General features: G+C 40.3%; 1 protein-coding gene across 1 annotated transcript in view; it reads left to right on the top strand.

The window, feature by feature from the left end:
• Window positions 1-13,999, top strand: part of LOC124607517 (tripeptidyl-peptidase 2) — a 283,824-nt gene that overhangs the window by 171,865 nt on the left and 97,960 nt on the right. The window contains exons 12-13 of the mRNA XM_047139911.1: window positions 2,472-2,628; window positions 2,709-2,896. Of these exons, the coding sequence (XP_046995867.1) occupies window positions 2,472-2,628; window positions 2,709-2,896 (345 nt within the window). The remainder of the gene's footprint in view (window positions 1-2,471; window positions 2,629-2,708; window positions 2,897-13,999) is intronic.

The following is a 13,999-nucleotide window of genomic DNA, read 5'->3' as shown; positions in this document are numbered from 1 at the left end:
AAGCCAACACACATTCACAAACATAATGAAACACATTTGAAATACTGGATTTACATTTAAATAACTTCAAATTAAATAAATATTCATAAGGCTGGGCTATAAACATGCTCTAACATACATTATTATATACATAAACAAGTTAAATAAACATATATCAAAGGAATAATGGATATTAAATGTAGTAGATTTAACTCGGGTGAGGCTGAGGGAATTAGATTATGAAATGTCATGAGTATCGTTGATTGGTAAGAAATTGTATTAGCTGTGAGTTTGTGTGGATGTGAGTTCTTGTTCATTTACCATGAATGTAATTTAGCTATCATAAATCAATATCTATAAATTGATTTTTCCCACCGCATTTTCCAGCTGGATGACGTGAAATGGTGGAATTGACATAAACCATTTAGCATGTTGGCAGCATGTTTGCTCAATTTACTGTATCATACACATTAATTTAGGAAATAACTTACAACTAAGGCATTTCCTAAATTAATCTGTATGATACAGTAAGCCAAGCAAACATGCTGCAATATATGGCTTGTATTATTTTAGAGCTGGTTGGTTTTCATTGGTGATATGTAGTGACCATATTATGTGCGATTGCATATTGAATATGCGTTTGCATATTTGGCTCCTTTTCACCAGTTATTGTATATTTTAACTAAAAACTAACCGGTGGTAACTCATTGAGGTACATGGGTTGAAGCTGTGTTGTTTTACAGTGAATATTTCGAGGCCATTAGAGGCATGGTAAACGACTTTGATAGTGCATAGGCTTTGACAGTTTGCCAATGCAAGGAAGCTTTTAATGATTCTGGTATCAAAGACATTTCTATGATGAGCACTCATTTTTTCCATATACCTGCAAGTGTTAAAAAGCTCGAAACTCAAGGTTTGGTGTTGAATGAATCTGTTTAGTTAAAGAATAAAATTATTCTAGTGAACAACTCGTTACCAAAGGTATTCCCAAGAAAACCTAAAGAAAAGTTCGAAAACATTTAAAACGATAACCCAGGCTTTGAACCCAGGTGCCAAATTGATAGTTTTATTAATGGTACGGGTGAAGTGCCAACATAACACAAAAGTTCAAGTACTGCCCAGTTACCTCAGTTGATGTAGAATAGTCCTTTTCCGCTCATAAAAATGTTTTGAATAATCGAAGACACAATCTTACTACCGAACATTTGGAACAGTACTTGGTTGTTTGTTTAAAATAGTAGAAAAATGTAAAATAAATTGTAAATGTTGCTTTAGTCCAATAGTATTAATTAAAAGTTAATGCTGTTCAAAGAATTCATGATTCTATGTTGTTTTAAAATAAAATATCACGGAGTGTTTGAGCGTGCCCCTCTGTATGCTATATATCTCAGAAGTTGGTCATGTACATATTGATTGTTTCACTGCGACTCACTCTCATCGCATCTACTTGTTACCGACAACAAAGGCAAAGAAGGAACAATTCTTGAAACATGGTATGCGTCCCGTTTTGCAAATTCTTAGAACATAATCCCAGAAAAGTCCCTTTCCTAATCTCTACCAGAAAGTATTCAGAAAATATCAGCGTTCTAAATGTACCGATTTTTCGCATGGCCGGTGCTCTTCCTCGTTATTGATATGCACAGGTTCAACTATGAGATATACTGCATGCAGTAACTACGATGTAATTCCCCCCCCCCCCATTTGATCTTGCATATTTTGACATTTTTCATGCATATTTGAAGCTTTTTATGATGCATATAATACAGTCTATAGCCATGTGTATGGTGTAATCTGATGAAAGTTTTTTATTCTCTTTGTGCTTAGTGTTGATGAAGAAATGCGATTTATTTTTTCTTCACTTTCATCGTGTTATAATTGTGAACATTTTCATCGGTAAACTACTTAAAACTTTTGCTGAAGGTGTGTCAGTAATAGAACTAAAATGCATTCTGGCAACTGAGTTTGTGCTGTAGTTACTTAAACCAGAATTTGTTTAAAAAATAAGTTTGACAATTCTGCTGGAGAGATTACGAGTTTAGTTTGATTAACAGCTTCCGTGTTAATAATTGAATGTCATTTAAGGGTAAAAGATGCAGTACATCTGTTTCTTACTGGAATACTTGTATCTGTAGCTGCCATTAATGCTCACAATTGCTTCCTTCATGGTGTGGCCACTAGTTTGTTGCCTATTATCTGCTGGTTGACTGACCTTCAGGCTGCAGAACTCACAGTATCAAACACTTTTCAAATCAATAAAACATTTAATTACTGGACATATTTTAACATTTTTTAGTGTTGACATTCTGTAGCTCAGTGCAGTGTGAAAGTCTCCATATGTGTTTTAGGCAGTGTTCATGTGGGTGCAACAAGTCAGTAATTCACACACTTTTTTCCCCAAATAAAAAATTTCTGCTAATATTGAAATTGTAAATATAGTTGTAGTATACACAGATGTATAGTAATCCTCCTCCAACTATGCATTTAAATTTCAGATCACAATGACAAAATTGACTTCCGGATCAAGTTTGCAGTGACCTGCAGTGAGCCTTGGGTGCAGTTTCCGTCACACTTGGACTTAATGTATATGGCACGAACTTTCAGTGTGAAAATAGATCCTACTGGCCTGCCGGATGGTGTTTTCTTCACAAGGTAATAACTTCCCTCTTACTAAATTACCTTAATTTAGTGGCACCATAGGTTGCTAATAGGTCTTTCTCTCTGTTTTCCAGTTTGAAGGCATATGACATCAGCTGCACCAGCAAGGGACCATTATTTCAAGTACCAATTACTGTGGTGAAACCACTTCAAATACCTCGTGAACTGCTTCGCCCAGAAATGTCTTTTAAAAACATATTATTTAAGCCAAATACTATTCATAGACATTTTGTATTGGTGCCTGATAAAGCAACATGGGCAGGTAAATATGACGGGGGAAACTGTAATAATGCATTTATTGTTTATGATGTGGGAACTGATTAAAAAATGCACAAAATATACACATTATTAAAAGTTGATAAATTGCCATCTAGGTCAGCAAAATGTAGGAGATGTTCCATAGACTACTGGGAACAGGAATTGCTTTTTCATTGCAGCTTCCTTTTTTATTGAAGTAAAATTTAATTTTTAGCCCTTTTGCTGCTGTTGGTGTGTGTATGTTATCGTGAATGGCCAAAATTGGAGTGTGTCGACTTTCACTGGTGAATGTCAACAGATACCAAATACGCCAGTCACAGATATGTTCTGGTGGAGGTCCAAAACAGAAGAGTCAAAAAACAAGCGACTGGCTCTCTCCTTCCAAATCCTTTTTTCTGCTCGGAGTCAATCAGCTTTGTCCGTCTTGTGCAAGATTTGATAACGTGAGCAACATGTTCTTAATTTTTTTTCCAATACCTTAATTTATATTAAACAGATACTGCAGTAAATCGTGATCTTCTTCATGAAAAGTTAAATGTATTAATTGCGGGTAAACGAGAAGACAATTGTTTTTATTTTTCTCAAGAAAAGTATTCTAAAATACTTTCTGAAGTGGTTTCTGCTAAAGTTAAATGCAACACACCTTTGGATTATAGACGATTAAAACGTTTTGATGTTTTAAAAATTAATGAAGAAGAGAAGTTAATTGTGCCATTAAAACCATGCTAAACAAACATACAGTATTATGTTAACAATGAAGAATTGTACAGTATACTATATGAAACTCGCATCAGAATAGGCCACGGAGGAAGAACACGTATGCTTAAAAAGTTAAAAGTTAAATACAAAAATATTTCTTATGAAGTTGTAATGTTGTACTTAAATTTATGCAAACAGTGTCAAATGAAACACAGTGCACCTAAGAAAGGTATTGTTGCAAAGCCAATGGTTAGTTCTGAATTAAACTCAAGATGTCAAGTTGATATGATAGATCTGCAGTCAAACAGAGATGGCGAATGTAAGTTCATAATGGTGTACCAAGATCATTTAACTAAGTTTGTCCAGCTACGACCTTTGAAAACTAAGAGCTGAAGAAGTAGTGCATCACGTTCTTTCAATATTTTTAACATTTGGTGCACCAGCAATATTGCAGTCATATAATGGTAGAGAATTTAGTAGTGAAGTCATATCCGAAATATGTGCTATGTGGAAAGATGTTAAAATGGTTCCTGGTAAGCCTCGTCACAGTCAAACACAAGGCTCAGTTGAAAGGGCCAATCAGGATATACAGAATATGCTAACTGCATGGTTGAACGATAACGATACAAATAAATGGTCAGATGGTTTATCCTTTGTTCAATTTGCCAAGAACACTACATACCACGAAGGAATACGCCAAAGTCCTTATGAAGCCATGTTTGGCATTAAAGCAAAAAGAGGCACAGCATCATCTTTTTTGCCTGGCGAACAAATTGCAAATATTGAAACTGAAGAAAACTCGAAGAAATTGCCAATACTTCTGAAACCGAAGAACAGCTTGAAGAAACTGTTAATGCTTACAAAAAAAATTTGAGCGGTGGTCATACCGAAAACCATATTCCAAAGAAAAATAATGAAGAGGACCTACAACCTACAATGTCTTCACATCAAATTCTGTCTGAAAAACACGAGTTGATTTCTACAAAAAGAGTGGGCGCGAAAGAAAATCTTCAACTGCAAGCAACACAGATGTTACGAAACTCACAAAAACAATTTCCTCCTGCTCAATTTGGTGATAATGTATGAATACAAGTCCCTGATGTCGACCGTGGTCGTACAGATAGCTGAAATGTGTTAGCGGTTGTTGTTGGAATAGAAGACTCAGGCTTCTATAAACTGGCAAATAAAAATCGTACCCTCAAGCAGCTTTACACACGCAATCAGTTCATAATTTGTAAAAAAAAAAGTTACTTTTTGTAGATGAGATTTCTTTTCAAGAAATGTCGCTGAGAGAAGCAGCTGCAGCTAATTTGAGAAGTGGGGGACAAGGCTATACACACAGTCATTGCAAAAGGAAGTGTTCCACAAATAAATGCAGTTGTAAAAGCAAGGGACTCTTGTGCAATTCAAAGTGTCATAAAGTTTAAGTTGTTGCAATAAATAAGATTTGAATCACGTAAATAATTTTTTAATAACTATTTTCTTTTCTCATGTAGAATGTACTGTGTATTTTAAATTCTTGGTCATTCCTTTCAGAAAGAGAGGCAAAAAAGTTAAATCACCTTTGTGACGTTGTATAGCGACTGAATTACGGAGAAGAAAATACAAATCTCCAACATGATCAACATTCACCATTAGTGCATGGTGAATGTCAAAATTCTGTTGAGAGGCCAGACAAACATGTGGTTCCTGAAGAGGGGCAGCAGCCTTTTCAGTAGTTGCAAGGGCAACAGTCTGGATGATTGACTGATCTGGCCTTGTAACAACCAAAACGGCCTTGCTGTGCTGGTACTGCGAACGGCTGAAAGCAAGGGGAAACTACAGCCGTAATTTTTCCCGAGGGCGTGCAGCTTTACTGTACGGTTAAATGATAATGGCGTCCTCTTGGGTAAAATATTTCGAAGGTAAAATGGTCCCCCATTCGGATCTCTGGGCGGGGACTACCCAAGAGGACATCGTTGTCAGGAGAAAGAAAACTGGCGTTCTACGGATCGGAGCGTGGAATGTCAGATCCATTAATCGGGCAGGTAGGTTACAAAATTTAAAAAGGGAAATGGATAGGTTAAAGTTAGATATAGTGGGAATTAGTGAAGTTTAGTGGCAGGAGGAACAAGACTTCTGGTCAGGTGACTACAGGGTTATAAACACAAAATCAAATTGGTGTAATGAAGGAGTAGGTTAATAATGAATAGGAAAATAGGAATGCGGTTAAGCTACTACAAACAGCATAGTGAACGCATTATTGTGGCCAAGATAGATACGAAGCCCACACCTACTAGAGTAGTACAAGTTTATATGCCAACTAGCTCTGCAGATGACGAAGAAATTGAAGAAATGTATGATGAAATAAAAGAAATTATTCAGATAGTGAAGGGAGACGAAAATTTAATAGTCATGGGTGACTGGAATTCGAGTGTAGGAAAAGGGAGAGAAGGAAACATAGTCGGTGAATATGGATTGGGGCTAAGAAATGAAAGAGGAATCCGCCTGGTAGAATTTTGCACAGAGCACGACATAATCATAGCTAACACTTGGTTTAAGAATCATGAAAGAAGGTTGTATACATGGAAGAACCATGGAGATACTAAAGGGTATCAGTTAGATTATATAATGGTAAGACAGAGATTTAGGAACCAGGTTTTAAATTGTAAGACATTTCCAGGGGCAGATGTGGACTCTGACCACAATCTATTGGTTATGAACTGTAGATTAAAACTGAAGAAACTGCAAAAAGGTGGGAATTTAAGGAGATGGGACCTGGATAAACTGAAAGAACCAGAAGTTGTACAGAGTTTCGGGGAGAGCATAAGGGAACAATTGGCAGGATTGGGGGAAAAAAATACGGTAGAAGAAGAGTGGGTAGCTTTGAGGGATGAAGTAGTGAAGGCAGCACAGGATCAAGTAGGTAAAAAGACGAGGGCTAGTAGAAATCCTTGGGTAATAGAAGAAATATTGAATTTAATTGATTAAAGGAGAAAATATAAAAATGCAGTAAATGAAGCAGGCAAAAAGGAATACAAACGTCTCAAAAATGAGATCGACAGGAAGTGCAAAATGGCTAAGCAGGGATGGCTAGAGGACAAATGTAAGGATGTAGAGGCCTATCTTACTAGGGGTAAGATAGATACTGCCTACAGGAAAATTAAAGAGACCTTTGGTGATAAGAGAACCACTTGTATGAACATCAAGAGCGCAGATGGAAACCCAGTTCTAAGCAAAGAAGGGAAAGCAGAAAGGTGGAAGGAGTATATAGAGGGTCCATACAAGGGCGATGTACTTGAGGACAATATTATGGAAATGGACGAGTATGTAGATGAAGATGAAATGGGAGATATACGATACTGCGTGAAGAGTTTGACAGAGCACTGAAAGACCTGAGTCGAAACAAGGCCCCATTGGAACTACTGACGGCCTTGGGAGAGCCAGTCCTGACAAAACTCTACCATCTGGTGAGCAAGGTGTATGAAACAGGTGAAATACCCTCAGACTTCAGGAAGAATATAATAATTCCAATCGCAAAGAAAGCAGGTGTTGACAGATGTGAAAATTACCGAACTATCAGTTTAGTAAGTCACAGCTGCAAAATACTAACGCGAATTCTTTACAGGCGAATGGAAAAACTAGTAGAAGCCGGCCTCTGGGAAGATCAGTTTGGATTCCGTAGAAATGTTGGAACACGTGAGGCAATACTGACCCTACGACTTATCTTAGAAGCTAGATTAAGGAAGGGCAAACCTACGTTTCTAGCATTTGTAGACTTAGAGAAAGCTTTTGACAGTGTTGACTGGAATACTCTCTTCCAAATTCTGAAGGTGGCAGGGGTAAAATACAGGGAGAGAAAGGCTATTTACAATTTGTACAGAAACCAGATGGCAGTTATAAGAATCGAGGTGCATGAAAGGGATGCAGTGGTTGGGAAGGGAGTAAGACAGGGCTGTAGCCTCTCCCCGATGTTATTCAATCTGTATATTGAGCAAGCAGTGAAGGAAACAAAAGAAAAATTCAGAGTAGGTATTAAAATCCATGGAGAAGAAATAAAAACTTTGAGGTTCGCCGATGACATCGTAATTCTGTCAGAGACAGCAAAGGACTTGGAAGAGCAGTTGAACGGAATGGATAGTGTCTTGAATGGAGGATATAAGATGAACATCAACAAAAGCAAAATGAGGATAATGGAATGTAGTTGAATTAAGTCGGGTGATGCTGAGGGAATTAGATTAGGAAATGAGACACTTAAAGTAGTAAAGGAGTTTTGCTATTTGAGGAGCAAAATAACTGATGATGGTTGAAGTAGAGAGGATATAAAATGTAGATTGGCAATGGCAAGGAAAGCGTTTCTTAAGAAGAGAAATTTGTTAACATCGAGTATAGCTTTAAGTGTCAGGAAGTCATTTCTGAAAGTTGTGTGGAGTGTAGCCATGTAAGGAAGTGAAACATGGACGATAACTAGTTTGGACAAGAAGAGAATAGAAGCTTTCGAAATGTGGTGCTACAGAAGAATGCTGAAGATTAGATGGGTAAATCACATAACTAATGAGGAGGTATTGAATAGGATTGGGGAGAAGAGAAGTTTGTGGCACAACTTGACCAGAAGAAGGGATCGGTTGGTAGGACATGTTCTGAGGCATCAAGGGATCGCCAATTTAGTATTGGAGGGCAGCGTGGAGGGTAAAAATCATGGAGGGAGACCAAGAGGTGAATACACTAAGCAGATTCAGAAGGATGTAGGTTGCAGTAGGTACTGGGAGATGATGAAGCTTGCACAGGATAGAGTAGCATGGAGAGCTGCATCAAACCAGTCTCAGGACTGAGGACCACAACAACAAGAAGTCAGAAATAAGGGTATTTAGCAAATATTTTGCACATACCCTAAGCAACTATGTGAATGTTGACATTCACCGGTGAAAGTCGACATTCTCCAGATTTCGGTGTTTCACTGTAACATATACACATCTTGCTAAACTGTTACCCAGGTATTTTGGATGTGGATATGTGTGCCGCTTTGGTTTTCCTACATACTGTGAATGAATGCCTGAATGTGCCCTGAGATGCCCTCTCACTTGTGCGAATGAGTTACTTCCATGTCTTGGTGAATAAAAAAAGTTTTGAATATTTATCATACAACATATGTTCCTCATTGCGTGCTGTCTTTTGCAACAAAGAAAAGGGGGGGGGGGTCGATATCTTGAATTGTTTGAGAGATATGATGACTTTTATGACCACATGATTTGCAGGCACAGACACAAATGAGCTCATCGCACACAACTGTTTTTCGTATATAAAACCCAATAACTCGGAAACGAAATGAGACATTTTTCTGCTCTCATTTGTAAATAAAATTTCGATATCTTATCTACATTTAGTTCATTGCAATGTATGAGCTAAAATCAATCACACACAAAGTTTACGCAATGCATTTTCTCCTTTGCGAGCTCTTTAAAATTTTTTGCAATGTTTTACTTAATTTGATGCAGCGCAATAAGTATGATGGAAAAGAAAAAGATATTTACTTCTTTATTGAGTGAAGGTATCAGACTGTAAGATCTGTAAAAGTCAATTTTTTTCATCTAATAGTTTTAAAAAAATTGGGTCATAAATGTTTCATATTGGCTGGAACACCATTTCTTAGCACAAGCACTAGCATTTGCCGTGCTGTACAGCCACAACAAAAGCCACAGCACATCCATACCAGTGAAAGGATTAATGTTAAAATAGAGCAGTGAAAAATAATAAAATGTATGCTAGTATAAGATAAACCTTGCTTATGGAAAAAGAAAACCATAAAAATTGAGGAGGAGGTGATATTCTGCTGCCCACGTGAACTACACAATATCCTTCTCCATCCCTACTCCACCCCTGCTTCCAATCACATGCCTCATGGCTCATATCCCCTCATAGACCTGAATGAAAGATCTGCCTCATACAACGTCCCACTACTACCTACTCCAGTTTGGTCACTGGCATGTCCCAGCCTGCCAAAGGCAAGGCCAGATGTAAAGACAGCCATGTGATCTACCAACTTAGCTGCAACCACTGTGCAGCATTCTTGCGGCCATAACAACTAATAATCTGTCTGTCAGTGTGAACGGCCACTGCCAAATTGTGACAGAGACAGCTCGCCCACGCAGTTGCTGAACATGCCACCCAACACTGTGCTTCACGTTAATGACTGCTTCACGGTCTGTACCATGTAAATTCCCCTCTGGGGGGGGGTTCACCCCTCTTTTGTAAATTCGTGCTTTGCTGCTATGGGGCACCAGCCTTTTCCTATCTGTGCTGCATGTTTATTCTCCTGCTATTCTTTTTCCTCTCCCTTGGGGAACATGTCTTGAATATTTTTGGGAATGTATTCTGAAGTTTTAGTAGCCTGACATCAGAACAGTCCCTCATGTGGTTTCTTCTTCTTCTTCTTCTTTCTTCTTTCTTCTTCTTCTTCTTCTTCCTCCTCTTCCCCCCCCCCCCCCCCCCCACCCCTCCCCCCCTCTCACCCTTTATCCACTTTAGTGTTTCAAAGTTCCTCTTTATTTCCTCTTCCTCCCTTTTGCACTCTCAAAGGCTGGCCCACGTGTTTGACATGTAACAGGTGACCGGATAACGTGTAATTCCCAGCCCTTGGTTGACAGTAAGTTAGCACTTTCCCCTTGGTACAGGCCAAGTCCAGGGAGGGGTGATTGCCTGAGCTGTGACTTTCTCAAATTGCAGTTAGTCACTCTTTCAAGAGTTCTGAGGTTTGAACAATCACCTAAGGTGGGTGATGCCCCTCCCACCCACACACCCCCACCCCCGATTGCACCCCCCCCCCCCCCCCACCCAGTTGGAAGGAGTGTGCCATCAGAGACGCTGCCAATCATAGGGGAGTTATTCATAATGAGCCAACCACTTTCTCAGTCTATGTCTACTAAATGTAAATGGAATGAGGCTAAAGATTCCAAGACTCTTCCAGCTGCACCTCGGTTCCTCATAGTATCATGTACCAAAGGTGGTCAGTCCTTTGTTACAGTTAATCCACTTATTATTCTTCAGAAAGATATTGATGCAGTTGCAGGCACGGTGAAAGCCTGCTCTTGTTTACACAATGGGACTTTGCTTCTGCAGACCAGTTGTGATTTTCAAGCCCAACAACTGCTTACAGCTTTGCCATTCCACGGCTATCCTGTTCGTGTCGAGGCCACCCAAACACTGAATTTTTCACGTGGTGTTGTTTATACTTGGCTGCTTGGTGGTCAGGACTGAGGGAGAAATCCAAACTTACCTCTCTTATCACGGCGTCACTGCAGTCCATTGGATAAGGAAAAAGGTTGATGCAATCGTAGTGCGTCCAAGCACTCTCTTTCTCACATTTGATCGAATCGAGCTTCCATCAAAGATCAAAGCAGGCTATGAAGCCATCAAAGTCTGACAGTACAGTGCCAACCTGCTGCATTGCTAGCAGTGTTGGTGTTACAACGGCCTGTTCACATTTCCTGTAAAATGTAAAAATATGGGCAGATGTGTTATTTGTGGTAGGGATGCTTACAAGGGCTATTGCTAGGCTCCTTCTCCCTGCTGTATTAATTGTAATGGTGACCATTGCACCTTATCCTGTGAGTTTCCCATGTATCTGGATGAACACGCCATCCAGGAGATCAGGATGAAGGAAAAAACTATGTTACCCTGTCACTGACGAGTTATTGGCTTGTTGAAAGCCCTTCATCTTACCATCCGGCACCTGAAAGTGCCGTTCTCGCTACACCTCGCTCCATGAAGGACATGTCCATGCAGTCTTGAGAGGTGCAATTCAACATTGCAGTCGTAAAATCACCCAGTATCGTGGCAGCATCCCACTCCCATTCTCCTCTAGCTGTGCAACGAGGCACCAAATCTTTGCTTCTGGTGGCAAAATCACCTGCTGCACAACCAGCAGGCTGCAAAGAACAAAAGGAATAATCCCGCGAAGAATCTGTGGTCCCTCCAGCCAACAAACATTTGAGACTTCTTCTGCCAACTGCAAAGGCTCAAAGAAATCAAAGGTAAACAGTTTTCCTTACCCGACTCATAGATCCTCTTCAATGGCGTCTCTGTATGATACCCTCCATTTTGCTGGTGTGCACCGCATACTATTTTTCTGCCCTGAAATTTGCAAGCTGACCCAGTGAGAATTCTGACACCTCTGCTGATCTCATGGAATAAGAACTTCCAGCCTCTGCGCCCTGTCGCAATGAGTTTTCAAAAGACTGATACTCAGCAGCCACCAAGGTGACTACCTTTCATTTGTTCCCTCATCCCCAATCCCCCTTATGACTCGTCTGCAGTGGAATGTTCATGACATTAGATCCAACTACCAGGAAATGGTGCGGCTCTTAGAATTGCAGCGTCTGGTTGTTTTTTGCCTCCAGGAAACAAAATTGCATTCTTGTGACCACTTTGACTTCTTGCATTTCCTTGAGGTCCACCTTGACCTTTCCCCCCAAAGCATGGCATTCCATGTCATGGGGAGTCACGTGCTGCTGATCTGGGATGACATTCATAGCCAAATCATCTCACTAAACACTTGCTGCAAACTGTTGCGGTCTGCATTCTTCCTCGCTTCACCTTTTCTCTTTGCAACTTCTGCATACCTGCGTCATTCAGTGTCACCAGGCAGACTCCCTCCAGCTTAGTGGTCAACTCCCTCACCCCATTTTGCTGCTCAGTGACTTCACACGATCCACTTCGGGGCTCTTCCAGAACCTATCCGGGAGGTGCCCTCATGACTGACCTCAACCAACTCAACCTCATGGGTGTTAACACTGGAGCACCCATGTTCAGACTCTGTGCAAACCTATTCCCATTTGGATCTCTTGTTGTGCACTACCCAGCTTGCCCATCATCTCGAGTGGTTCGTTCCCTTTGACATGTACTCATGGGACCATTTCCTATGTGCAATCAGTTTGCTGACTTCTATCCCACTTATGTGTAAACCCAATTTGCAGTTTTTTGCCCCACTTATGTGTAAACCCAATTTGCAGTTTTTTGCCCCACTTATGTGTAAACCCAATTTGCAGTTTTTTGCCCCACTTATGTGTAAACCCAATTTGCAGTTTTTTGCCCCACTTATGTGTAAACCCAATTTGCAGTTTTCTAAGGCTGACTTAAGGCTTTACTCTTCCCTGTTTACCTTTGATGAGCAACATTTCCCCAGTTATGATGAATAGGTAGAGTGCCTCATGAACATTATCCTTGCTGCTGACTGTGCTGTGTCCCAATCCCCTACTGGTCTGAGGCGTGCTGTGATGTGATTCGTGCACAGAGACGTGCTCTCAACTTCTTTTAACAGTTATCCTGCAATGACGAACTGTATCCATTATAAACGGTTGCATGCACAGTGTCGTCGCGTTCTTCACAATAGCAAAAAAACTAGCTGTATTTCATTTACTAGTTCTTTCAACAGTTTCACTCCCTCTTCAGTCACGTAGGGCAATCTGACAGCTCTCTGGGACCATATCCATTCCCTAGTTTCTGGCCTGATCATAGCAAATGAAGTCATTGTGGACCCTATTGCTATATCCAACACCTTGAGCCGCTGTTTTGCAGAGATTTTGAGCTCCACCCGTCACCCTGCTTTTCTCTTGGAAACAAATGGAGGCAGCTTGGATGATACCCTTCTCTTCTTAGAATCATGAATGTTACAATGCCGCCTTTACTATGAGGGAGCTAGATCATGTGCTCACTTCAGCCCTATCTTTCACCCCAAGGCTGGCTTTTGGTCACATGTAGATGTTACAGCACCTTTCTGTTGCGAGCAAGAACTTCTCCTTTATATGTACAATTGCATTTTGGCAGATGGCGTATTTCCCAGATTCTGATGTGAAACTACTGTCATACCCATACTTAAGCCTGGTAGGGACAGACACCTTCCTTCTAGCTACTGCCCCATTTCTCTCACCAGCTGTGAAATGCAGGGTGATGGAATGTGAGATTCATGGACAGCTGATATGGTGGCTTGAGTCTCACAACCTACTAACCTCTGGACAGTGTGGATTTCAAGTGCACCATTCTGCAGTTGACCATCTCGTCACTTTCTCAACCCATGTCATGAACGGTTTTCTGCGGAAATACCAGACTGTGGCCATGTTTCGTGATTTGGAGAAAGCCTATGACACCTGTTGAAGGACTATCCTCTGTAAGCTATACACGTGGGAGCTTCCAAGGTTAGCTACCCGGTTTCCTTCAGGAATTTTTAAAAGACTTGGTTTTCAAGGTACCTATTGGTTCAACCTTGTTGGACACCTTCATCCAGGAGAACAGGGTGCCTCAAAGCTTTGTCCCGAGTGTTGCCCTCTTTGCTATAGTCATTAACCTCATTATGGCCTGTCTCCTTGTTCCGTCAATGACTTTCCGATCTGTTGCAGTTTTCTACAGACTTGTCTTCTTGAATGTTTCTTCAGTG

This window comes from Schistocerca americana, chromosome 3, assembly GCF_021461395.2.
Source record: "Schistocerca americana isolate TAMUIC-IGC-003095 chromosome 3, iqSchAmer2.1, whole genome shotgun sequence".
Taxonomy (NCBI): Eukaryota; Metazoa; Arthropoda; class Insecta; order Orthoptera; family Acrididae; genus Schistocerca; species Schistocerca americana.
The sequence above is the reverse complement of the archived record's forward strand: the minus strand, read 5'-3'. Positions and strand labels throughout refer to the sequence as shown.